Genomic DNA, 23964 nt, shown 5'->3' with positions numbered 1-23964 from the left:
GCGTGGCGCTTCTCACCTGCAGATCTGAAACTGTCCCCACCGAATGCTGAGTCCCTCCCTCCGCCCCGGCACCCACTGGGCTACTTTGTCTCTGTGAATTTAACGCCGCTAGGACCTCACACAAGTGGAACCCTGTGGTGTTTGTCCTTCTGTGACCAGCTTACTTGGCATGATGTCTGTAAGGTCCATCCATGTTGTAGCATGTGTCAGAATTTCCTTCTTTTTTTTTTTTTTTGAGACAGGGTCTGGCTCTGTCACCCAGTGGAGTGCAGTGGTTTGATCATAGCTCACTGCAGCCTCGAACTCCTGGGCTCAAGTGATCCTCTTGCCTCAGCCTCCCAAGTAGCTGGTGCTACAGGTGTGTGCTACCATGCCGGGCTAACTTTTAAAGAAACTTTTTTTGTAGAGATAACGTCTCTTGTTGTTGCCTGGGCTGGTCTTGAACGCCTGGACTCAAGGGATCCTCTTGCCTGGGCCTCCCGAAGTGCTGGGATTACAGGTGCGAGCCACCGCACCCAGCCTGAATTTCCTTCTTTCTGAGGCTGAACAATGTTGCATTGCTTGGTAGACCACGTTTTGTTTGTCCGTCCGTCTGTCAGTGGACATTTGGTTGTTTCTGCCGTTCGGCTATTGTGAACAAGGCTGCTATGAAAATACCTCCTCTAGACCCTGCTTTCAGTTTTTTTTTGAGCATGTACCCACAAATGGACTTGCTGGATTATATGGAAATGCTACGTTTAGCTTTTGGAGGGCCTGGGTACTGTCCCCCGTGAAACATCTGTTGATTTTTGAGAAGCACTCGCTCGAGTTGTCGGTGGTCTGGTGGGACGCGGGTGTTCCCCGCCGGAGTGCTCACTCTGCTCACGTTGCAGAAGGCCCCGTGCTGCGGCCGGCCGGCCGGAGGGCCACCCCGCAGACCTCGGGCCCGGGGCCCAGCACCGAGAGGGCGGAGGCCACCTTCAGCAGGCGGAGGAGACACCCTGAAGACCCCGGGCAGTTTGCTGTCGTCCTCGTTGTCATTTACCGGACCCTGGGGCGGCTCCTGCCTGAGCACTACGACCCCGACCGCCGCAGCCTCAGGTAGGCCCGGGCGCGAGGAGGGCCCGCGCTCACCCACACGCTCTGCAGCAGCGTCGCGCCGCGACCTCGGCCCACAACAGACACCGCTGCCCGGCAGGCACCGGCCCGGGAATGGCACGCACCCTTTGCCCGTGCTCACCTGCGTGCTTCCGCCCTCCCCAGCCCGCACCCACCCTGTGCCCCCCGACCCCAGGGCTGTCGGGGGTGGCGCCTAGTGCTGGCCCCAGCACCGAGGGCCGCTTGGCCAGTGCTGGCTGGAAGAAAGGGATGTCCCCGCTTGGTAGCCCGGCCAGCGGCAGGGCACCCTCAGGCTCTGCTTTCACGCCGGCTGTCGTTGCCCAGACACTTCCGGGCTCTGTGGCCTCTGCGTTCTTGGGCACTGGGTGATGTCCCACCACAAGCTGTAACCACGTCCCCGGGTTTCTTTTACTCACGTTTGAGCCATTCGTGGCTCTGCCGTGGTGTCGGGGCTGTAACTTCCCAGCTGCGCCTTCTCTTTATTGTTCAATTCCCGGAGTCCCCGCTTGGCCCAGAGGTGACACATCCCCTTCCTCTGATGAGGAGGACACAGCGGGGCCCACGGGTCTGTGCTCGAGGACTGTGATTCTGTCACTCCTAGAAAGACGTCATCCTGTGTCCCTGTCATGTTTGCGCCAGGATTGGAGTGGCTGTTCCCTGGTCACTTTTGTCCCTGTGCTCTGGCATCTCCCTCGCAGGCTGCCTAACCGGCCCGTCATCAACACCCCGGTGGTGAGCGCCGTGGTGCACACTGAGGGCGCCCCGCTGCCGCGCCCCCTGCAGAGGCCTGTCCTGGCGGAGTTCACCCTGCTGGAGACAGAGGAGCGGACCAAGCCCGTGTGCGTGTTCTGGAACCACTCCCTCGCGTAAGTGTGACCCCAGGAGCCAGGCAGCCTCCTCTTGCTCTGGAGCCGCGAGTCCCCAAGTGAGGGCTTGGCCAAGGCCAGCTGTGCCCACTGGTCCCGAGGGCTCAGAGGGCAGAGTGTCCCATGAGGTCGGTCTCTCATGGCCGTTGCTTCCCTTCCAGCCCCTCGTGGGGCAGAAGGCTGGTCTTCCCGCTCTGCTTCGGGGCTGTCAGAGCCTCCCCCACGTGTCTGCACACACGCAGCTGTGTGCATGTAGAGACACATGCAGCCACCTGCACGCACGCGAGCACACGGGCCACCCGCCTGCAGGACCCCCGAGGTGTGGCAGCCAGCGCTAGCGCCCAGGCCACCCGCAGATGAGGGAGGACTTATTCTGATCACACACAGGGTGGGGCCCGAGACTGGGCCAGGAGCCCCTCTGCTGACAGTGGGAACCCCCCCAGATGTTGGGGGTGCCAGACAGGGCCCGACGTCAGCCTTGCCCCCGAGCCCAACACAGCACAGCTGTGGGCTGGTTTACCCCCACCCGGGGTAGGTTTATTCAGAGCAAGGAGAGTAGCCAGTGTCACAGCAAGTGCGTTCTGGCCGCCGTCTGGGTGAGGAAAAGGCGTTTCATAGTTTGAACAAAGCGAACGTAAGTGATTTCTGCCCGAGACACGCAGAGCCAGCGGCAGGGTGTGGCTCCTCCAGCCAAGAGCCAAGGTGCTCGTGCCTGTGTGTGCTTTGGTTTTCCTGGTTCTTGGCTGCGGGGCTTACTCGAGGGGTGGGCTTATCTGAGTTCCCATCTTTCTGAGGCTTCCTTTCTCTCTGCCGTTTGTTTTCACTGTCGCTGTCTCTAGAAGGGACAGTGGCACTGGGCTGGGTGGGAATGAACCTTGTCGCCAGGAGGGGTGCAGGGCCCTGACTGTGAAAGACTCGCCAAGTGTTCGAGACCAAGGAGGGGGCGATGCCATCTGGGATCCAGGGACCCCCCAGGCTCCCCACGCTTGGAGCCAGGACCGAGTGTGGTGTAGCCGGGCCTGGACTCACTGTCTGTCTTTTGAGTCCTGGCAATTAGCGCTGCCTCTAACGACCTGCTCTCCCTATTATGTTGCACCTTTCATCCCTGATTAGTTCGGGCAAACATATTAACGTAACACCCCATTTCACAGATTAGCAAACTAAGGATCTGAGAGGTTACAGGATTTTCCCAGAGTCAGGGAGGGCAGGGCCCTCTCTGAGGCCAAGACACACCTTGGAACAGCTTGTTATTTGGGGCTTCCCATGGGCAAAACGGGAGTAATGACTGGGTCCTGCTTCTGGGCAGTGCCCATAAAACGTTGTGCAATCGGAAGATGAAAGTGTAAAGTGAACGTGAGGCGCCGTGTCTGGAGGCGTCTCTGTTCAGAAGACCGCAGTAAAAGCAGCATCTTTAACCCCGGAGTGACGTTCCGACAGCGGGGGTCAGACTTTGGGAACACGCGGCGATGCTCCTTGTGTTTTCTGCTCCCTCCGTGGGCCCAGCAGTGGCCCCGGAGCCCCGGGGCTGGGTGAAGGCCGCCCCTGGGCAGGTTCCTGGCAGAGGGAACCATCTCACCCCCACCCTCCCCTCTTTCCTCTGCAGCGTCGGAGGGACCGGAGGGTGGTCGGCCAAGGGCTGCGAGCTCCTGTCCAGGAACCGGACCCACGTGGTGTGCCAGTGCAGCCACGCGGGCAGCTGCGCCGTGCTCATGGACGTCTCCAGGCGCGAGGTGGGCACCCTCCCTCGGGCCCTGCCCGCGGATCCATCGCTTCTGATACTGGACGTTAAGCCCAGGCCCCCAGACCTGCCCCCTCGAGCTGCCCGTTTCTTTCTAAGCGCTTTGAACAAACCGAATCAACCGGTGTTGCGGGAACATTGCTGGGGTCAGAGGGTTTCCGTGACAAAGCCCTGCTAACAGGGTTTCAAAGAGCCCAGGTTGTGCATTAAAACCTGAGAACCCTCCAGAAGGTGCCCTTCGCTGCAGAGCAGTGTGTGAGACGCTGTTCTCCACCCGCCGCGGGGCAGCCCGGCCACCTCTCTCGGGCCACATGCCAGGCACGGAGGCTCCCCGGGAGCTCTCCAGCGATGCGGCAGCGAACGTGGAACCTCTGGCATCGTGAGCGGCCTGGGAGTGGGCTGGTGTGGTGGCCCTGCGGATGAATCGGGCCGCGCGGCCTGTCCTGGCCTCCCGTTACCAGACGGGAAGGCGCTGTGAGGCCGGCCCGGGCGTGGCGTATGGGGCAGTGGTGTCCGGGAGCCAGAGCCAGGTGAAACGGCCAAGATGCTGAGTGGTGTCATTTGCATTTTACCACAGTTGTGGTGTTGGTTTTTTTTTTAAAGACGTGTTTTACTGCCCTTGAGAAGCATATAGTAAAAGACCTGAAAATTAAAAAAAAAAAAATCCATATAACATGAGCTACCGTAGAGACACGAGCAGCTGACACAGGCAGATTTGCTCGTGACGATCACAGGACGATTCACGCGGGGACAGCAGGGCCAGCCGGGTGTTGGGGACGGTGCCCCCGCCAGGTGATGTGTGTGAGCGATCGTTAGTCCCAAATAATTGGAACATGACGTTGCACCCGTCCAGCTGTGGGACCCCTGGCAGGTTACTGAACTCCTGGGCGTCACTTTCTTCCCCTGCGAGGCGGGTTGGCGGCAGCACCGTCCTGGCGGCTGCGGTCTGAGCGCCGTGCGGGGAGCACCCGGCAGGGGTGTCGGAATCCCCGCCGCGCAGCAAGTGCTCACTATAAGGATGCTTTCCGCGTTGCATCAAACGTACCCGTTTTCTTTGTCAAGAGGGGAGCTATCCTTTAGCCAAAAGCATAAATCCGCGATGATATTTCACAAAGCGAAGCACAGGCTTTGTGCTTGCGCGCGCTGAGCGTCTGCCTGGAAGGCCCCTCCAGCTCTGAGCCTGGGTAGGGCCCAGCGCCTCCTGACGGCAGGGTTTGTGTGTGAGTTTAGTTGTTCCTTTTTTCCTTTTAATGTGGCAAAACAATGCAGAACGTAAAACGTAAGTGTAGGATTCAGGGGCATGAGGCACACTCGGGTTGTTGCATAGCCGTCACCGTCACCCATCTCCGGAACTTGTTCGTCTCCCCCGACTGTCCGCTGCTTTTTTGTTCATGTTCTGTGCTGCGCTGAGACCTGTGTGCGTCACACGGGTCCCCCTGCCGGCCACCGGCAGTCTGATCACCAGTGATGATTTGTCTGTGTTGTGCGAGAACCGCCAGAGCCGCAGCCCTCACCTCCTCTCCTGCTTTTAGCAGCACGGGGAGGCCCTGCCCGTGAAGATCGTCACCTACGCCGCCATGTCCTTGTCGCTGGCGGCCTTGCTGGTGGCCTTCGTCCTCCTCGCCCTGGCCCGCACGCTGCGCTCCAACCTGCACAGCATCCACAGGAACCTCGGCGGGGCGCTCTTCCTCTCCCAGCTGGTCTTCGTGCTCGGCATCAACCGGACGGAGAACCAGGTGAGGCCCCGCCCCCTCGCCCCCTCGCCCCCTCGCCCCCTCGCCCCCTCGCCCCCTCGCCCCCTCGCCCCCTCGCCCCCTCGCCCCCTCGCGAGCTTCCGCGCATGCGCCGTCACGGGGCGGTGTGCTGTCACTCGGGCACCTGTTGTCACGTAGGTTTGCCCTTCCAGCCAGGCTGGCACGGTGAAGAGATCCCTCTCGCCTCCCTAAGGGGCCTGGGGGGCTCCCCTGCAGTTTCAGCCTGGCAGGTGCACCAGGGGGTCCCGTGGGAAGTCGGGACTCCTGGGCCGGGTCAGGTGTGTTCGCGGGCGCTTTGCGCCTGGGCGGGACCCTCCCTGCCGAGACACCTGGGGGAGCCCCGTCAGAAGGGCCGGGGGGCTCCAAGCCGTCAGGTCTCACCCTCCTGACACAGCGCTAGTGACTTCGTAAGAAATTACAGCCATTTGTCAATCCCAGAGGGCTTCAAGCTACAGTTGGAACTGTCCCGGCCTGAAGATGATTTTCCCGCCCCAGGCGTCTTTTGTGTTTGCTGTGGACACCTGTGTGCGTCCCCAGAGAGGGGACGGACATCTAAACGGGCCTAGGACTTGTGACGGGGTTTCTGGTTGGGGTTGGGGTTGAAGGAGAGAAAGGAGCGAGGGCGGAGGAGCTGGTCAGGTGAGAGGAGGAAAGATGGGTGAACCTCCGCTTGATCTGATTAAGTACAGGGGTGTCCTGTGGACGCCTGGGGTGTTACTCGGGCTGCTGGGGTGTTGCATGGGACCCTGGGGTGTCCCGTGAGAGGTGTCGAGACACACATGGAAAGCTGCTAAGTTTTCTCTGGACAGAGAGTGACAATCAGGCCACCTTTTCCTAGACCCCTGGTGCCCTGCTGGGGTGGGGACCTCTCGAGGAGCTCACGGCTTGGCTTGGGTTGGAGGAAGAATTCTCACACCGGGAGTAGAATAGTTTTAGGAAAGAAAGTTTATTTTACTTTCTCAGAAAGAAGAGAGAGAGGAGGGAGGCGGCGCAGCAAGAGGGAAGGTGGAAAGCGCCCGGCCGCTGAGCAGCGGGTCGGTGTTTTTAAAGGGTAGAAGTGTGTCCTCCCCCTGGTTCAGCAGCCTGGTGACAGGGGCGGCTGTGACGCTGTTGCGGGTGATCTTCACTTTTTCTTTTCCCTGCGGGGCTTAGCAGAGTCCTTGGAATCTGGTTTCTGGCAGGAGCTGAGGCAGCTAGCTGGCGCGGGGAGCTCACGCCTACTGTCTGCGGAGAAGACTAAACTCCTAGGGATGACGAGTTAGGCCACAGGTGTTTTCATTAAACAAAACAAAGGGGGCAGTTGTCTTCAAAGGGACAATTATGTGCCAAGAGTTTGTGTCTCTTACTTTCTGTTGAGAGTTTATTTCCCCCTTTTAGTTAGGTTATTAGCAAGGCCACCTCTCACCCCCTTTTAAACCTGTGAGCCCTCCACCCTGGGGAAGCCCAGTTCCCTGGGGGGGACAGACACAGACCCATGAGCTGCTAATCGAGTGAGGGCCAGCACCTGCCAGCAAGTGTCCTCGTCTCTGCCCTTGGGACTTGTCACCACTGAGGAGGGCGAGAGTTCCAGGGTGCAATGTGGGGTCTTGCACTGTGGCCCCCCAGTTATAATCACACAACAGGGCAGTCAGCCCACGTTCAGGCTGTGCCTGGGACTGTGGTGACCAAGTGCACTGGCTGGCGTCAGAGACTGGAAAGAAAGAAAAAAGCTGTCGTTATTTATTAGATTATATGGGTGACGTGAAGGATCTTACAGAAGAATGTAATCTACAGACGCCTCGTGGGGAGACAGAGTTGAGCGAGGCTGCTGGTCACTGGTGGAGGTGTGATGTGTGCGTGAGATCAGCTGCGTCCCTGTGCACGGCGCTGCGTGTGTTTAACGTGTGATTCACAAAGGAGCGGGGGGAGTGGAGACCTGGGGCGGGGGCTGGTGTGTTAGATGCATTTGGCTGTGAGGGAGAGGAAGGGGACACGGGCCACAGCCAGAGGGGACACCGAGGCTGGGGAGCTGTTACAGGACGTGAGCCATGGGGTGTGCGTCTCATCAAGGCGCAGGAGCCCAGGAGGGGGAGCAAGGTGGGCAATACAGGAGGGAGGGATGGGCTGGTGGCTGGAGACATGGGCCTCGAGGAGTGGGGAGTGGCCGGCTGTGGAGGCGGTAACAGCGGCACACGTCCTTGCTGACTGGACAGAGAGAGCAGCGCAGGCCAGGGCGGGGGTTGGTGGCTCTGGGTGTCCTCAGCTTGTTCCACGTGGGACAACACGGGGGCCCCAGCGTGCTGATGGGGAGTTGCTCGTGGGGCAGCCTTGCAGCAGCCGCTCACAGCTGCGGCTTTGCACACACGCCTGGTCTCCTTGATCCCCCTGCAGCACTGGGAGGCGGGAGCCTGGCTCCTCACAGGCCAGGTCACCTGCCCAGGCCACACAGCTGGGTGGGAAGTGGAGGGTCTGGGATGGGAGCCGGGGTCCGTGGTGCTCTCCCCCGTGAGCTCCGTGCTGCAGACATCTGACCACAAGGGGCGGAGCCAAAACTCTCTTACCCTTGTGGGTGGCCTTGACTACACCTGCTGCGGACCACTCTGTGCATTTCGTGCATCCGTCACCAAACGGTGGCCCCAGTAGCCCTCGGGGGATGCAAGGCCAGTCGACCCTCACATTCGTATGTGGTGGCTCCAGGAAGTTCAAAGGTTGCTCTGACGTAGACCTGACCACTCTCTCGTTAGCACCCTGTTTGGGGACAGTGGGCCATTCCAGTGCTGCAGCCACCTGCTGTTGACACAGCTGTCGTTCCTCCCTCCCTCAAGCTGAAAGGACCTCTGGTGGTCCCTGTACTAAAGCACCAAGGCCTAGATTCCAGAAGACCTCCCACCGCTGCCCTCACCTGCCCTCACTGGTGGGTGGGAGGCCGTGTCAGGTCAGGGCAGAGCTGAACAGGACCACCCACTTGCCACCCAGGGAAGGGGTCCAGAATAAGGGGCAGGGGACAGGCCAGGCCACTCACGGGGCGGAGCGCCATCTTCCTCCTGCAGGCAGCGTTGTGCGTGGAGAGCCGCGAGCAGAGGTGCATTTCAGAAAGCCGAGCCGGCAGCGGGTGGACGGTGGGTGGGAGGACGGTGCCAGGCCAGCAGAGCAGCCCGACGGTGCACTCACAGCCCTGGGTGGCGGCCGGGGTGGCAGCCACGGGAGGGAGGGGTGGCAGGATCACACCAAAGGGGCAGCAGGAGGCCGAGGCCGAGGCGGGGCCCGCTTTCAGGTCTCCCTAAGGGGGGCCGAGTGGGTGGAGGTGCCACGCGACGAGAGGGAAGCTCAGAGTGGCGGAGGCTGGACGTACCATGGGGGGCCGAGGAAGGTGCAGAGCTTGCGACGGGGTGGGGGGTCCTCCACAGTGGGGTGGGAGTTGTGTCTGGGAACGGCCGGGCCCTGGGAAGGGAAGTGGACTAAGAAGACCAAGGTGGAATTTTCCGGGTAGCTGGCCAGGGCCGCGTGCAGACTGGGGCACGCCCTCCTCTTTTGTTGCAACCAGTGGGACCCCTCACGACACTCCTAAGGTGGCCAAACCCCCTCGGGGGCAAGGGCGGGCACACGGCCCCATAGGCAGAGCTTGAGAAAGTTCCTTGATGAACTTGGTGGCTTCTCGGCAGTGACAGGTGGAACGTCAGGCCTGTCCCGCAGAGGACGGTCCCCAGAGTGCGTGTCGGATGAGTAGGGACCAAACCTCGGTGCCCTCCAGGGGCCCCGCGGCCGGGAGGTTCTGCACACACGGCCAGGCGTGCCTTTCTCTCCGAGCGCGTCCTTGCTGGGGCCTCAGACCGGGGAGCTGTCCCGGAAGCTGATTCCTCTCAAAGCCTCCAGCGCGCTGAGCCGTCCGAGCAGAGAGTGCGGCAGAGCCCACGGCCCCTCCCTGCCACCGAGCCCCAGCGTGAGGGTGACTCATCTCCTGCCCGGGCCCAGCTCTCCAGGCAGCCACGCACCGCTGCGCACGAAGAAGAGAAGGGAGCGGGGCTCCGGGTTCCAGGGGCTTGGCCGCGTGCCTGGTTTTTATGGGTTTTTGTAAACTCACAATCCTATCTCTGGGCGAGGCTTTTCATCTCTCAGAGCACGGGCAGGCAGAAATGATTTATTGCGCATTCGTGTTTTGTCTTTGTTCTCTTTCTGGAAAAGGTATCACGTTCGGTGCAGAAGTCCGTGCACGTACGACCCCGCTAAATTGGAGAAGTCGTAGTTCTGGCACTTTCTTGTTTAAAGGTGGTTTTGTGGGTATACTTTTCACATCACTTAAGACAGCAAGCCAAACACCCCTCTCACCTTCCTGCTCGCCCCGCGCCAACTGCGATTCCCGTCAGCAGCCGGGGTGTGCGGTGGGGATGTGCGGTGTGGACGCGGCGGCCCCCGGCAGCCCCCGCAGCCCGTTTCCCAACCAGACCCCGCGTCTGAGGCACAGGCGTGTCCCCAGGGGTAGCAGGCTTTCTTCTGCTCTGGCTCTTGCTTTGTAAGGTGTTCGACTGGTACTAATGGCGCGTGATCCCTCCCACACCTCTGGGGTGCTTGTTTCTGGAGAGTACCCGGCCCGTCGAGGTTGACGTGGCAGCAGGTGGCACCTTCCGTGTTGCCCCGCACTGTGTGCACCTCTCCTCAGGGAGCTCTGTCCTGCTCGGGCAAAGTGACGTCCAGCCCGGGTTGAGGTGTGCCTCCTCCTTCCCTCCTGGGTCTGTTGAGGGGTCTCTCCTTGGGGAGGACACTGGGACCCCCGGAAGGCTGGCCTGCTGGGTGGCTGTGTCAGGGTGGGGCCAGGGCCTGCAGGGAGCCTGCCACGTGTCCCCACTGGCCAGGCTTGGGAGCGCAGGCTGGGCAGCCCCCGCAGGGAGCCCTGGCGAAGCTGCTCTGGGCCACATCTTCGAGTCCAGCTCTGGAGCATGTGGTGGGGGATGCTTGGTTTGCACTAGTGGCCTCGGGCTGGACTCGCCGTGACCCCACAGTGTCCCCAGCCCTCCCCGCATGCCCTCGTCCCACTCGCTCGTGGCCTTCCGTGTCCAGGCAGACAGGCTCACCAGGCGGCTCAGCGCTGCAGGGCCACAGACTGGCCCTCTGCTGCCCCGGGGACTTGGTTTTCTCTTCCTGGCACTCGGCCGGTGGCCAGACCCGGCCCTGCGCAGTTGAGGACAGTCACGTAGAACACACGTTCTCATCGTGCGTTTTCTTTGGTGGAAGATGTGAGGCTCCGTGAAATCAGTGCGGGCGAGAGGAACTGGTTCTTACTAACAGTGAGGTCGCTGCGAGGAGCTTCTCCTGCCCCCGGCCACACCCACTGGGCCGTGGGGGGCCGTGGAGCCCCGTGCGGGGGCAGTGGCGGGCATAGGCCAAGATCGTAGTCCGGGGTCCTCAGCCCGAGCAGGCCCACCTCCAGGGTATTTTTTTTAACTTTGAATCGATTGCTAACGTCCAGAGTTTTGGAAACGTCACACAAATCCAGATTTCCAGCTTCTCTCAAGCTGCCCCACCCCCGCCCAAGCCAGGCTCGCTCGCGGGGATCCGGGCTCCCTGCCCGCTCAGCCCAGGGCCCCCGCTGAGCCAGCCCGTGTCCTGGCAGTTCCTGTGCACGGTGGTCGCCATCCTCCTGCACTACGTCTACATGAGCGCCTTCGCCTGGGCGCTGGTGGAGAGCCTGCACGTCTACCGCATGCTGACCGAGGTGCGCAACATCGACGCGGGGCCCATGAGGTTCTACTACGTCGTGGGCTGGGGCATCTCCGCCATTGTCACAGGTGAGGATGCACGTGGGCCCTGCCGGGGTGGCCTGCGTAGAAATACAGATTTCCCACGGGCCACGGCTCAGCGGGGATCCACGAGTCATTGGTGACCCGGGAGCCGCCTGCCCACTTCTCTCTGCGCCCAGCTCCATGCTGGTGGAGGCCCTGTCCCCGCGTGCCGTCTGCACACACGGGTGACGGCGCAGGGCTCCCCTGGGGTACGTCTCCTGCCGGGCGTGAGCTCCTCGAGAGCTGGCCCGGCCTTGGGGCTCTGTCTGCGGCCCCCGTCCACCTGCGGGGCGGCGGGTGCATGAGCGGACGCGGGAGTGAGTCAGTGAACAGAACGGCGACACTCTGCACTGGAAATCGGAAAGTCAGCGTTGGCGCCTGTCGAGGCGGAGCCTCGCTTCTGTTCATAGAAGGAAGAGCTGAAGCCCCTTCCGGGTCACCTCTGATTCCAGAGACCTGGACACAAAGTCCGAGGCCAGAGGCGCCGGGGCAGGGCTGTTGCCACCCAGGCTCTGCCCAGCAGCCACCTGGGGCCAGTCGCTGGTTCCCACGGGAGCGTCGCTGACAGGTGTTCTCACCAGACAGCCTCCTGGGGCTCTGATGTGGGCTGTCCCTTTACTCCGAGGGACCTTCAGTTGCCGTATTCACGTCCACCCAGGGCCTCCGAGGCAGCGGCAGGGCAGGCCCCCCCAGCCACCTCCTCCTCCTCCCCCAGCATAGAGGCCGTGTCTCTGCCCGGACGCGGTGCTTGTCGTAGGAGAATGTTGGGGTGAAAACACATCAGAAAACGGTCTTTCTAGCTGCTCTGTGTGAGCAGTCTCGGTGCCCCAGATGGAAGAGCCCCTCCCCTGGTGTCAGCACACGTGTGACAGCCCCGCTTCTCGGGACAGCTTTGGAATCTGAAATCCAGATAGTTCACATTTCTAACCTGCTATAAAAACAATTTTTAAAAACACTTAAGTCTCTGGCACAACATCTTAAAATGACGCCCAGGGAACCCCAGACCGGGCTGAAGGCATCGGCAGATGGTCCGGGCGGCGCTGACCGTCCTTGTGTCGGGGACCCAGGTGGGCGGGGCAGCGGTAGTTCCCCCAGGCCCTGCTTTGCTCTGCCCTTGCCCCAGCCCCCAAGTCTCAGCTGCCGCGTGGGGCCGGAGGGTGCGCTCGCCCCCCCAGCCACTCACCCACCCCCCAGTGCTGCTCTCATTCAACGTGAGGCCCTCGGGGCAGGGCCACCTGGGACTCGGCGCCTGCGCAGGGGACACCTGCACGAAGGCCCGGGCGGGCTCCCCGGCTTTCCTCCGCCCGGGCTGTTTCTCTCGGGCTCCTTGCTCTGCCCCCCCCCCCCACCGAGGGCCATGTGGGGCCCCCCTCGTGGCCCCGCCCTGGCTGGCCTGGGGTGCTGTCCCGCACTGTGGGCGAGTGGCTATCTGGGTGTGTGCCCCTCACTCTCCTCTGCCTCCCTCGTGTGGCAGGACTGGCGGTTGGCCTAGACCCCCAGGGCTACGGGAACCCCGACTTCTGCTGGCTGTCTCTTCAGGACACCCTGATTTGGAGCTTTGCTGGGCCCATCGGAGCGGTTATAATTGTGAGTGCCGGGGCCTTCCCAGAGTGCGTTGGCTGGAAGGGATGTTCCGGGCTGGCCGGTGCCACTGCCGCCTCGGAGTGGCCAGGGTGGGGCAGGAAGGGCTCCTCTCGTGTCGATGGTGGCCAAAGCCACCAGGCCACTCCTAGACCTTGCCCTCAGATGTGTGGGTTCCGGGTTGCGTTTCGTGTCCACCGTGAGACTGCCCCGTGTCAACCCCTGGAGGACCCCGCATGGGCAGGTGGGTGTGGTGGGGGCTGGAGGGCCGCGGTCTGGCCTCGGGTCCGCCTCATGCCACAGCCGGCGCCTGAGCCATCTCCCCAGCCACACGTCCCCAGACACAGACAAAGAACCTCAGATGCTTTTGGTGGAGACGAGGCCGGAGAGTCAGCCACCGACTCTGATTTTTTGTTTTGTTCTTTTCAGATCAACACAGTAATTTTTGTCCTGTCTGCAAGGGTGTCCTGCCAAAGAAAGCACCATTACTATGAAAGAAAAGGAGTCGTGTGAGTTGGGGCTGAATGATGATGAGCGGGAGGACAGACAGGTGGATGGACGGAGGGACAGGTGGGCAATGGCTGGGCGGACAGACAGGTGGATGGACGCAGGGACAGGTGGGCAATGGCTGGGTGGACAGACAGGTGGAGGGGACGGAGGGACAGGTGGGCAATGGCTGGGTGGACAGACAGGTGGATGGACGCAGGGACAGGTGGGCGATGGCTGGGTGGACAGACAGGTGGAGGGACGGAGGGACAGGTGGGCGATGGCTGGGTGGACAGACAGGTGGATGGACGCAGGGACAGGTGGGCGATGGCTGGGTGGACAGACAGGTGGAGGGACGGAGGGACAGGTGGGCGATGGCTGGGTGGACAGACAGGTGGACGATGGCTGGGTGGACAGACAGGTGGAGGGACAGAGGGACAGGTGGGCGATGGCTGGGTGGACAGACAGGTGGACGATGGCTGGGTGGACAGACAGGTGGAGGGACGCAGGGACAGGTGGGCGATGGCTGGGTGGACAGACAGGTGGAGGGACGCAGGGACAGGTGGGCAATGGCTGGGTGGACAGACAGGTGGAGGGACGCAGGGACAGGTGGGCGATGGCTGGGTGGACAGACAGGTGGACGATGGCTGGGTGGACAGACAGGTGGATGGACGCAGGGACAGGTGGGCAATGGCTGGGTGGACAGACAGGGGGATGGACGCAGGGTCAGGTGGGCAATGGCTGGGTGGACAGACAGGGGGATAGACGGAGGGACAGGTGGGCGATGGCTGGGTGGACAGACAGGTGGACGATGGCTGGGCGGACAGACAGGTGGATAGACGGAGGGACAGGTGGACGATGGCTGGGTGGACAGACAGGTGGAGGGACGCAGGGTCAGGTGGGCAATGGCTGGGTGGACAGACAGGGGGATAGACGGAGGGACAGGTGGACGATGGCTGGGTGGACAGACAGGTGGACGATGGCTGGGTGGACAGACAGGTGGAGGGACAGAGGGACAGGTGGGCGATGGCTGGGTGGACAGACAGGTGGAGGGACGCAGGGTCAGGTGGGCAATGGCTGGGTGGACAGACAGGTGGAGGGACGGAGGGACAGGTGGGCGATGGCTGGGTGGACAGACAGGTGGGTGGCTGGGTGAATGGACAGAGGAACGGGTGACAGGCAGACGGATGGATGGATGGTCAGAGGTGGGTGGGAGGGAGGAGGGCTGGGCTCATCCCCCCGCCCCCACAGCCCCCTGCTGAGGACGGCCTTTCTCCTGCTGCTGCTGGTCAGTGCCACCTGGCTGCTGGGGCTGCTGGCCGTGAACGGCGACACTCTGGCCTTTCACTACCTCTTCGCCATCTTTAGCTGCTTGCAGGTAGGAGTCGGGGACTTGCCTGGCGGGGCCGCTGCTGGGGCAGCCCTGGCGGAAAAGCGGGGCCGCCCTGTGGCGGCTGTTCCAGCAGAGCCACGGAACAAGGAGGGGCTGTGGTGAGACACACTGTCCCCAGCCCCACTGCCAGGACAGAGACCTGGGGTCCCAACCTGCTGCCAGGCCGGCACAAGTGCCCCTGGTCCCACAGGGAGAGGAGCGGTCATCTGATGGGTCACACCAAGCTGCCTAGCAGATTGGTTCATGACATGCTGGGGACCCCAGGTGGCCGCAGGACTGCCCCCGGGGAGGCCTGGTACGGGCCAGGCTTGCTCTGGGCACTCGAGGCCCCTCGCATGGCTGGCCTGGCCTGGGCGTCCGCAGGCAGGTGGCACCGGCGACCGGCGTCCGGGCTGACCCTGCCTCACTCCCGCCAGGGCCTGTTCGTCCTCCTCTTCCACTGCATGTTCAACAGGGAGGTCCGGCGGCACCTGAAGGGGGTGCTCGCTGGGAAGAAGCCGCACCCGGACGACTCGGCCACCACCAGGGCCACCCTGCTGACGGTAGGAGCCGACGGGGACCTGCGGGCCTGGGGCCTGCGTGGCACCGCTCACGGTGGGAGCTGAGGGACTTTGCAGCCGGGCCTCGGACCCAGCCCCGTGGCCTTGGTGTCCGGGCACGGCGGGGCTGCGGCCCTCACTGTGGAACTGAGGCAACGGGCAGGGTGGGACAGGTGGGGCCTCAGTCAAATCACAGCCCCACTTTTCAAGGTCAGGAGGTCGGGGGTCGGGGCCCTCGGCTGCCGCGGGGCTCCTGGTTGCAGGGAAGGTTTGCTGTGGGGACAGAGCCATCCTCTGCAGCGGTCACGTGGTGGCCTCTGCCCTGATAACCAGCCCGCCCCTCCCCCAGCGCTCGCTCAACTGCAACAACACGGGCAGCGAGGGCCCCGACATGCTGCGCACGGCGCTGGGCGAGTCCACCGCCTCGCTGGACAGCACCGCCAGGTCAGGCCGCCGCGCCCTCCTGTCGCCCTGGGGCGGGGGCAGTTCTCAGGCCACGGCTTCGTCCCCGCTGCCTGGCCTGTCTGGGGGCCCCGCTGCATCCTGCCATTCTAGGGGACACATCCCCTGCGCACTGAGGAGGCCCGTTTTGTCAGCTGTTGTTGATTGGAACACAGATTGGGGGGGAGGAGAATCTTCCAGAACATCCTCCAGTAGCGCTGGGTGGCTGCATCATCTGTCTCTCTGAGGAAGGTGCTGAGCTGACCCTCCCGTCCTCTTCAGGGATGAAGGGATCCAGAAGCTCAGCGTGTGCTCGGGGCTGGCGCGGAGCGGCCACGGGGAACCAGACTCATCCTTCGTCCCCAGGAGCTCCAGGAAGCCCCACGGTACAGCTCCCTGGGGACAAAGGCACCTGGGCTTGGTCTCGTTTGTGCCACGTCCCCTCGGTCACTAGAGAACTTACACCCTTGATGAAGCGTTAGCAGGGACCCAGGTACCCCCACATGCCCCGGGCCTGGGTGGTCCCCCTGCCCCAGGGCCTGAGCCTCCCTCTCTGCCCCCAACGGGCCCTAGCAGGGCACGATTCGGACTCGGACAGCGAGCTGTCCCTGGATGAGCAGAGCAGCTCCTACGCCTCCTCACGCTCGTCGGACAGCGAGGAGGACGGGGCGGAAGCTGAGGACAAGTGGGACCCGGCCCGGGGCCCCATCCACAGCACCCCCAAAGGTGAGCGAGCGTGGCCCCGCCGGCCAGGCCGGGCTGTGGACAGCAGGCCACGGAGCAGGCCTTGGTCGTGGCTGGGGGACCCTGCTTTCCAGGACGTGCCCAGCACAGCTGCGACCCTACGGGGGATCAGCCTGGGTGGGGGGCTCTGGCCCCAGGAAGCCCCCACACCACCCTCAGAGCAAAGGCAGCGAAGTCTCGGGGGGCCTTTGTGGACCTTCAGTGCAAGGAGCAGGCGGAGCTGCCAGAGGGCAGCCTGTGTGTGGCCCCCAGGTGTTGGGGTGCAGTGGGGGAGTCACAGCTGAAGGCCCTCCTGTCGGGACTTTCCCTTTCTGGCCACCTTTCGGGTCAGGGCCACTCAGGAGCCACCAGGTGGGTGACTTTCTGGGGTGCAGCTTCAGCTGGCAGTGCCTGGCTGCTTGTTGAGTGCTGCTGTTGTGCCTCAGGGGACGCCGTGGCCAACCACATCCCAGCCGGCTGGCCCGACGAGAGCCTGGCGGGCAGCGACAGTGAGGGCCCGGGCGGCCAGCCCCGCCTCAAGGTGGAGACCAGGGTCAGTGTGGAGCTGCACCGGGAGGAGCAGGGCGACCCCTGCGGGGACCGCGCCCCAGACCCGGAGGGCACGGGCACCGCTAAGCCCGCGCAGCAGCCCCCGGAGCAGAGGAAAGGTGAGGGGGCGGCCGGGGGCGCCCAGGGAAGGGCCAGGCCCTGGTCCCGAGGGCGGGGCGGGGCGGACGTGGCCACCATGGGCCCAGCTACCCAGGCCCTGAGAGCCAGGCAGCCCGAGGCGCAGGGACGACCCTCTGACACAGCCCGCCGTGTCTCCTTCCTCCCAGGCATCTTGAAAAACAAAGTCACCTACCCGCCGCCGCTGACAGAGCAGACGCTGAAGGGCCGGCTCCGGGAGAAGCTGGCCGACTGTGAGCAGAGCCCCGCGTCGTCGCGCACGTCCTCCCTGGGCTCGGGGGGCCCCGACTGTGCCATCACCGTCAAGAACCCGCGGAGGGAGCCTGGGCGAGAACACCTCAACGGGGTGGCCATGAACGTGTGTGCCGGCAGCGCGCAGGCTGACGGCTCCGACTCCGAGTGAGTAGCCTCAGCCTCCCGGGCAGAGGGGACAGTGGTCAGCGGCCTGGCACCCACGTCACCCGATCCCTGAGCGCAGAGGAGGCCCAGGCAGGGGCCGAGGGTCAGGAGGAGGCCTCCCGAGGTGGGGCAGACTGCGGGGCCTGGGCCTGGGGGCCGTGTTGGCCGCGCCTCGGGAGTCCTGACCGGGGCTGGACGCCAGGACTTAGGGAGCGCCGGGCTCGGTGTCCCTGAGCGTCGTCTCCTCGGCCGGGATCGTCACCACCATTGTGTGGCTGAGGAGACTGAGCTCCCAGAGGCGCCCAGCTGCAGCGTGGGGCTTGGGGGCTTGTCACTCCTCCTCCCTTTCAACTTCTAAGGGAGGAGTAAGCCCTGGAGCCAGGTCTTTCATGGTGGCTTTCCTAAAAGTCGGTTTAAAGATGTGAGTTTGGCTGGGCGTGGTGGCTCAAGCCTATAATCCCAGCACGCTGGGAGGGTCGCTTGAGCACAGGAGTTTGAGGCTGCAGTGAGCTGTGATGATGCCACCCACGGCACTCCAGCTCGGGCAACAGAGTGAGACCCTCTCTCAAAAAAAAAAGATGTGAGTTTGGTGTCTAACCTTGATATTCTGTGTTCTGGCGTGAGACCAGCAGCCTAGAGGACGCGTGGGTAGGGCTGGGTGTCAGGACTGGGGGCTTCGTGGCCCCTCCCCTGCCTTCCAGGCTAGCTGTGCCCAGCCTCAGCTTGCCTTCCCTGGAGCCCCCGGGTGTCCCCTCTCCCTGAGTGGGGGGATTCTGCCCCTGCGTGACCTTGGACCCCACCCGGCTGCCATCCTCACTGACCTTCCACCTGCCTGCTGGCTTCTTCCCACGTGCAGAGGCAGTAACGAAACTTCAATTTGAACCATCAGGAACCCGGGAGGCGAGCCCGTCACCTCCACCTAGGCTGCTGCGTCATCCAGCCCGGGGACCTTGGAGCCCGAGGGACCACTGTCCATGGCGTGAACCAGGCCCTGGGTGTGGGGGGTCCCCACAGTGGCCGCCCCACAACCGACAGCCCAGGCACAAGGCCCTCAGCTCTCCCAGGGCTCAGGACTAGTCAGCCCCGTGACAAGTGCCAAAGCCCACAGGTGAGAGGGAGGCATGGACTGCTGGGCCGGCACAGCTGGTCCCAAGACTGCACACAGAGCCAAAACCGTGCCGCTGGCCCCTCTGCGAGCGGAGCCGCCACCAGACCAGGCCCAGCGCTTGCCACGGTTCGCGGATGCCGGGCACAGACCAAAGACTGAAGTCTGGCCGCCCACGGAGGCATCTCCCTGCAGTCCAGGCATGCGGCCAGCAGGCTGGACAGCCCTTCGCAGAGGCACCCTTGTCTTAAAGCAGCTTACTTTGCAATGTTGAAAGGTGTAGATACTTTTATGTATTTGTCTGGGACCCTGAGGAGGTGAAGACCATGTATATTTTGCAACAAGTACTGACTGTGTTGATGCTGAGAGACCCGTGGGATGATCCCTCAGACTTTTACGTAAGGAAGATTGCACAGCTGTACTTGAATCTGGCCCGTGCTGACACCACTGGTGTCCGGCCAGAACACAGGTGGAAAGCACGTCCGCAGTGAGGTTAAAGTCAAGTTGTTCAAAGCCCCTGCAGCTGCCTTTGGCCAGTGAGGACCCGCGGGCATCACCTGCCACCCCAACTCGCCAGCACCTTTGCTGTCGCACGTGTCTGCCCTCAGCTCCCATCTGCCCGCCGGGCGGACCCGGGACAGGGCAGCCTGGGCCGTGGAGGCTGGAGAGGCCCTGCCGAGGTCAGCGTGGTTGCCGTCGCCGCACGGCTGTACTGTCACACCCGCTCAGTCCCTAACCGCCACCCCCACCCCCACCCCTCGCCAGGCCCTACTCTGGGCCCGCCGCCCTGTCTGGAGCCCTCCCCAGGTGGCATGGGACTGCAGGTGGGGAATTTCTTTGTCCCTGTGCTCTCGCTCCCGGTGGGATCCGAAAGCGTTCACACGTTCCCGATTCAGACGGAGGCATGAGGTCTTCCAGGGGTCGCGTTCGTTCCTGCCAATTTTCTGGCTCTCTGAGACTCCAGGGATCCCCAGGCAGGCTGGGGTCCCACCCCCCGAGTCTGACCAATTACTTCATTTTGCTTCAAATGGCCAATTGTGCGGAGGGACAAAGCCACAGCCACACTTTTCAATGGTTACCGAACTGTTTCTGGAAACTCATACCAAGCGCCGGCTGTGACCGTCCCACTGTGGGCAGTTGGCACCGCGTGGCCCGGGGCGCTGTGGAATGGGGCCCAGAACTATTCAGACACGTTTTACTCCAGTGTTTCCTTTGTTCGGCAAATAAATGATCAGCACAGCTGCTTCCAAATATGGGAAACCATAAAAGAGGACAAAAATCAAGTAAAATGCGAAGATTTCCGTAAGTCTTAAATTTTAAATTTCACTCAGATGAAAATGTGAGCGTTGTTAACAGATGACTCCACGAGACAGGGACGGCAGCTCTGAAAGGGTCCAAGGAGAGTGAAAGGAGACCGGCGTCCTCAGCCCCGCGTGAATTATTAACGTAAATGTGCCTTAACAGGTGAGTGGCCTCCCGAAGCTACAAAGCGACGGTCCCGGCAAACGCCCACCACCGACGAGACGTTTTCTGAGTACAAACAGGGTTTTGCTGTTTGTAAGTCTTTGAACACTCCACTTTGATGTGTTCACTCACTGTTCTGCAACTGGATTTCACCCCGTGAGGTGCAGTTTTCAATTTGATCAGAACTGTTACCAAAAAAAAATTGTCCGTTTTATTAAGACAGGAAAAATTTAAACCTATTTTTATTACTGAAGACTTTATGAAAGAGATTAGACACTGGAGGCTTTTAGCAAATGTATATTTATTAATGTTCAGAACACTGGAATTGCAACACAAATGAGAAGAGTCTACAATAAATTAAGATTTTTTGAATTTGTATTTCTGCTGTGCGGGTTTTTCTCCCTCCCTCCACCCCCGCCCTGGCTAAGGCAGTCGTGGATGGGACGGGCACAGGATGCAGAGGAGGGGCTGGTGGAGCCGCGTGCCAGAATGTTCTGTCCACTCCCCTCAGGCCTGCCGCAGCTTGATGGCCCTGTTTGGGGGTTCCTGAGACTCTTGAACATGTAAATGAATGTCTCACCAAATTAGAGAAATTTGTAGCTATTATTTCTTCCACTTTTTTTCCTGCACCAACCTCTTTCTCCTGCAGCTCCCGTGAGCACGCTAGACCTTTCCGTGTTGCCGCGCGGGTCCCTGAGGCTCTTCATCTTTTCCATTCGTTTTTCTCTCTTGTTCTTCAGACTTGACCGTTTCTGCTGATCCAGCCTTAAGTTCACTCATTTTTCCCTCATCTTCTCCATTTTTCTACTGAGCTCATTCAGTGAATTTTTTATTTCACATGTTGTAATTTTCAGCCTTGAAATTTCCATTTGGTTGTTGCTTATACTTTCTATTTCGCTGCTGGGGACTTAGGATTTTCTGTTCACGCTAAGAGCATTTCCCTTGACCTTGTGGAGCCAGGTTAGAACTAAGGCTGCTGAAAATCCTGTTCAAATCCTGAAAATTTGAATATCTGGGCCATCCTGGGGCTGAAATCTGCCTTTTCTCTTGGCATTTTCCTGGTTCGTTGTACGCCGAGTGATGTGAGTTGAAGCCTCCTTGTCACTTGGAATGCCGCGAGCCTCTGGGCCCATGTTGCAGCCCTCATTTTAGATGTGATTTTGTCTGTTTCCGCAGCGAGCAGCCCAGTTAGGTTCCACCAGCAGCTCCGCCACCTTCTGTGGGTGCGGCCAGGCCCGAGGCTTTGCTGCACAGCCCCGAGCAAGGACGTGGCCGGACGTGTGGAGACCCAGGGTCTGCGTCCCCTGCTCCCTCCTCCTGGGCTCTGCCTCACTCTAACCCTCGGGCTCCTTTTCTTGTTCCTCTTGAGGAAGGTAGGTTTCTCCCCGAGTTCCAGCCACCTGCCCTGTCCCACACTTCCGCCCAAGTGTGCCCCAACCTGGGAAAAAGTAGTGAAAGCAGAGAGGGAAAAACGGGGACCCCCCAGCAGTCCTCAGCCCACAGCGCCCCTCTTCCCCTGGCCCCTTTGGAGTCCTTGCCTGGTAGCTGCATGGCACCAGAGCTCAGGGCCAGTCTGAGAGACGAAAGAGAAAAGCAGCCCACGAACACCCCCAAAGCCAAAGGCATTTTCGAGTGCCGCTTCCTCCTCCACACACCTGCTAACGTCTGCTTTCCTGTGCTCAGTAGTGAACGTGACAGAATATACCTCAACCCCAAGCCAGGATTGACGAGGAAACACTAGGAGTGTTTGCGAAAGCGAACACAGCCCTGGCGCAGCAGCCGGGCCTGGGTGTCCCCCCACGGGCTGCGGCCATTTCACGGAGACCAGGAGCAGACAGCAAGGGGCAGGACAGACCACGCCCCCTCTGTGATCCCGTCTGAGCACAGACGGCGTGAATACCATGAATGTCGTCCAAGCCACGGAACATCCCAACTGCCCCAGCCAGGCGTGGCCCTCACCGCTCACGGCTTTAGCCTCGCTCCAGACTCCGCCCTGGACGCGGGTGTGTGAAGACCCCAGGGAGGCAGGAGGTGACCAGGCGTGGGAAGGCTGCCGGGGCACAGGCAGCGCTGGAGCCGGGCTGTGGGCAGACGGCAGGCTGAGCGTGTCTGAAACCCGCTCGGGCCTGGGGAAGGAGCCACCCCCGGTGTCAGGTGAGGCAGGGGCGCCGACCCAGGATCCGATCCGTGTCTCACCGGGATCACTCCGGGAACAACGTGGGGAGGAGGGAACAACAGCAAGGGTGACGCTTTCACTGATGTCATGAGTAGGGAGAAGGTGTTGACAAGCACCCAGCTCTGGGCCCAGACTACGCTGTTTTCATTTCCCTCCCCATCTTTTTTTTTTTTTTTTTTTTGAGACAGGTTCTCATTCTCACCTGGACTAGAGTACAGTGCGGTGGTGTCATCATAGCTCACTGCAACCTTAAACTCCTGGGCTGAAGTGATTGTCCTGCCTCAGCCTCCAGAGTAGCTGGGACTACAGGCACATGCCCCTCTGCCTGGCTGGGTTTCTTTTCTTCTCTTCCTCTCCTCTTCTCTTCTCTTTTCTTTTTTTTTGAGACAGAGTCTCACTCTGTTGCCCAGGCTAGAGTGAGTGCCGTGGCGTCAGCCTAGCTCACAGCAACCTCAAACTCCTGGGCTCACGCAATCCTACTGCCTCAGCCTCCCGAGTAGCTGGGACTACAGGCATGTGCCACCATGCCCGGCTAATTTTTTCTATATATATTTTTAGCTGTCCATGTAATTTCTTCCTATTTTTAGTAGAGACGGGGTCTCGCTCTTGCTCAGGCTGGTCTCGAACTCCTGAGCTCAAACGATCCGCCCACCTCGGCGTCCTGGAGTGCTAGGATTACAGACGTGAGCCACCGTGCCCACCCTGGGTTTTTTTTCTATTTTAGTAGAGACAGGGTCTCGCTCCTGCTCAGGGTGGTCTTGAACTCCTGCCTCATGCAATCCTCCCGCCTCAGTCTCCCAGAGTACTAGGATTACAGGCCTGAACCGCGGTGCCTGGCCACCCTTCTCTCTTGATCGGTAGTTGTGGCAGGTGGCTAGGGCCTGGTCACTGGGGGTGCCTGTGGAGGGAAGAGGGCTACTTCCCAGCCCTGTCCCTCTGGCCTGCCCAGGTCATCGGAGGGGTACAGCCTATGGAGTCTGCTGGCCCCCAGGTGCCTGGGGAGGGCAGAGGGAGGCCAGAAAGTCCAGCCCATGGACTTGGCCCCGTGGCACGCCCTGGCTAGCAGCTTCTGCTAATCTCTGCGGCATTGCCCCAAGAGTCCTCCAGAGTTGGCTGGTGGCCTCGAGGGGATGCCGGCAGCTGTGCCCACTGCAGAGAGGGCAGCCTTGCTGGTTGGGAGGCAGATGTGTGCCCCACCCCCCCTCCACTGGCCAACGCACAGGCCCTGAGCCTGGCAGTGCGGCAGAGCCAGCAGGGGGCAGCCTCACCCTTGGCCTGCCTGGGATCCATGCTGACTTCCGCCCAGCCGCCCTCATCCCTCCTGCTCACGTTTCCGCCACTTGGGAGGGTCAGCGTAGCACAGCACAAGAGTGGGCACCAAGGGGACTCTCCCGACCTCAGCTCCCAGGCATGGGGTCCAGCCAGCCATGGCGGTAAGTCAGGAGAAACTTGAGCCCAGGGACTCTCTGTGCTGAGCTTCAAGCTGGTGGAACAAAGGTGGCCCCTCAGCCCAGCCCCCATGCCCAGCTGGGCCAAGGGTCCCTCAGGGCCTGTCTGGTCCCAGTGGCCAGCACTTGTCTGCCTGGGCGGCACAGCCCTTTCCTGGCCCTTGCTGGTCTCACCAGTGAGGGCTGCTGTGCTCCTGGGACGCTCCCTGCCCAGTGGGGCCTTGGCTACAAGGAAGAGTGTGCGGGGACAGTGGGGAGGGCCGAGGCTGGGGAGATGCAAGAGGGCAGGCAGGGGCTGGGGCCGACCCCC

The 23964-nt window shown here is 61.7% G+C and overlaps 1 protein-coding gene across 1 annotated transcript in view; it reads left to right on the top strand.

Moving 5' to 3' along the window:
• CELSR1 (cadherin EGF LAG seven-pass G-type receptor 1) overlaps positions 1-20349 on the top strand; it is a 137488-nt gene extending 117139 nt beyond the window's left edge. The window contains exons 21-34 of the mRNA XM_069491303.1: positions 873-1080; positions 1797-1964; positions 3568-3694; positions 5238-5438; positions 11044-11218; positions 12687-12799; positions 13223-13302; positions 14531-14657; positions 15089-15214; positions 15561-15655; positions 15935-16038; positions 16229-16378; positions 16822-17043; positions 17212-20349. Coding sequence (XP_069347404.1) covers positions 873-1080; positions 1797-1964; positions 3568-3694; positions 5238-5438; positions 11044-11218; positions 12687-12799; positions 13223-13302; positions 14531-14657; positions 15089-15214; positions 15561-15655; positions 15935-16038; positions 16229-16378; positions 16822-17043; positions 17212-17465 — 2150 coding nt within the window. The 3' untranslated portion in view covers positions 17466-20349. The remainder of the gene's footprint in view (positions 1-872; positions 1081-1796; positions 1965-3567; positions 3695-5237; positions 5439-11043; positions 11219-12686; positions 12800-13222; positions 13303-14530; positions 14658-15088; positions 15215-15560; positions 15656-15934; positions 16039-16228; positions 16379-16821; positions 17044-17211) is intronic.
• The last annotated feature ends 3615 nt before the right edge of the window (positions 20350-23964 follow it).

This window comes from Eulemur rufifrons, chromosome 16 (genome assembly GCF_041146395.1).
Source record: "Eulemur rufifrons isolate Redbay chromosome 16, OSU_ERuf_1, whole genome shotgun sequence".
NCBI classification, from domain to species: Eukaryota; Metazoa; Chordata; class Mammalia; order Primates; family Lemuridae; genus Eulemur; species Eulemur rufifrons.
The sequence above is the reverse complement of the archived record's forward strand: the minus strand, read 5'-3'. Positions and strand labels throughout refer to the sequence as shown.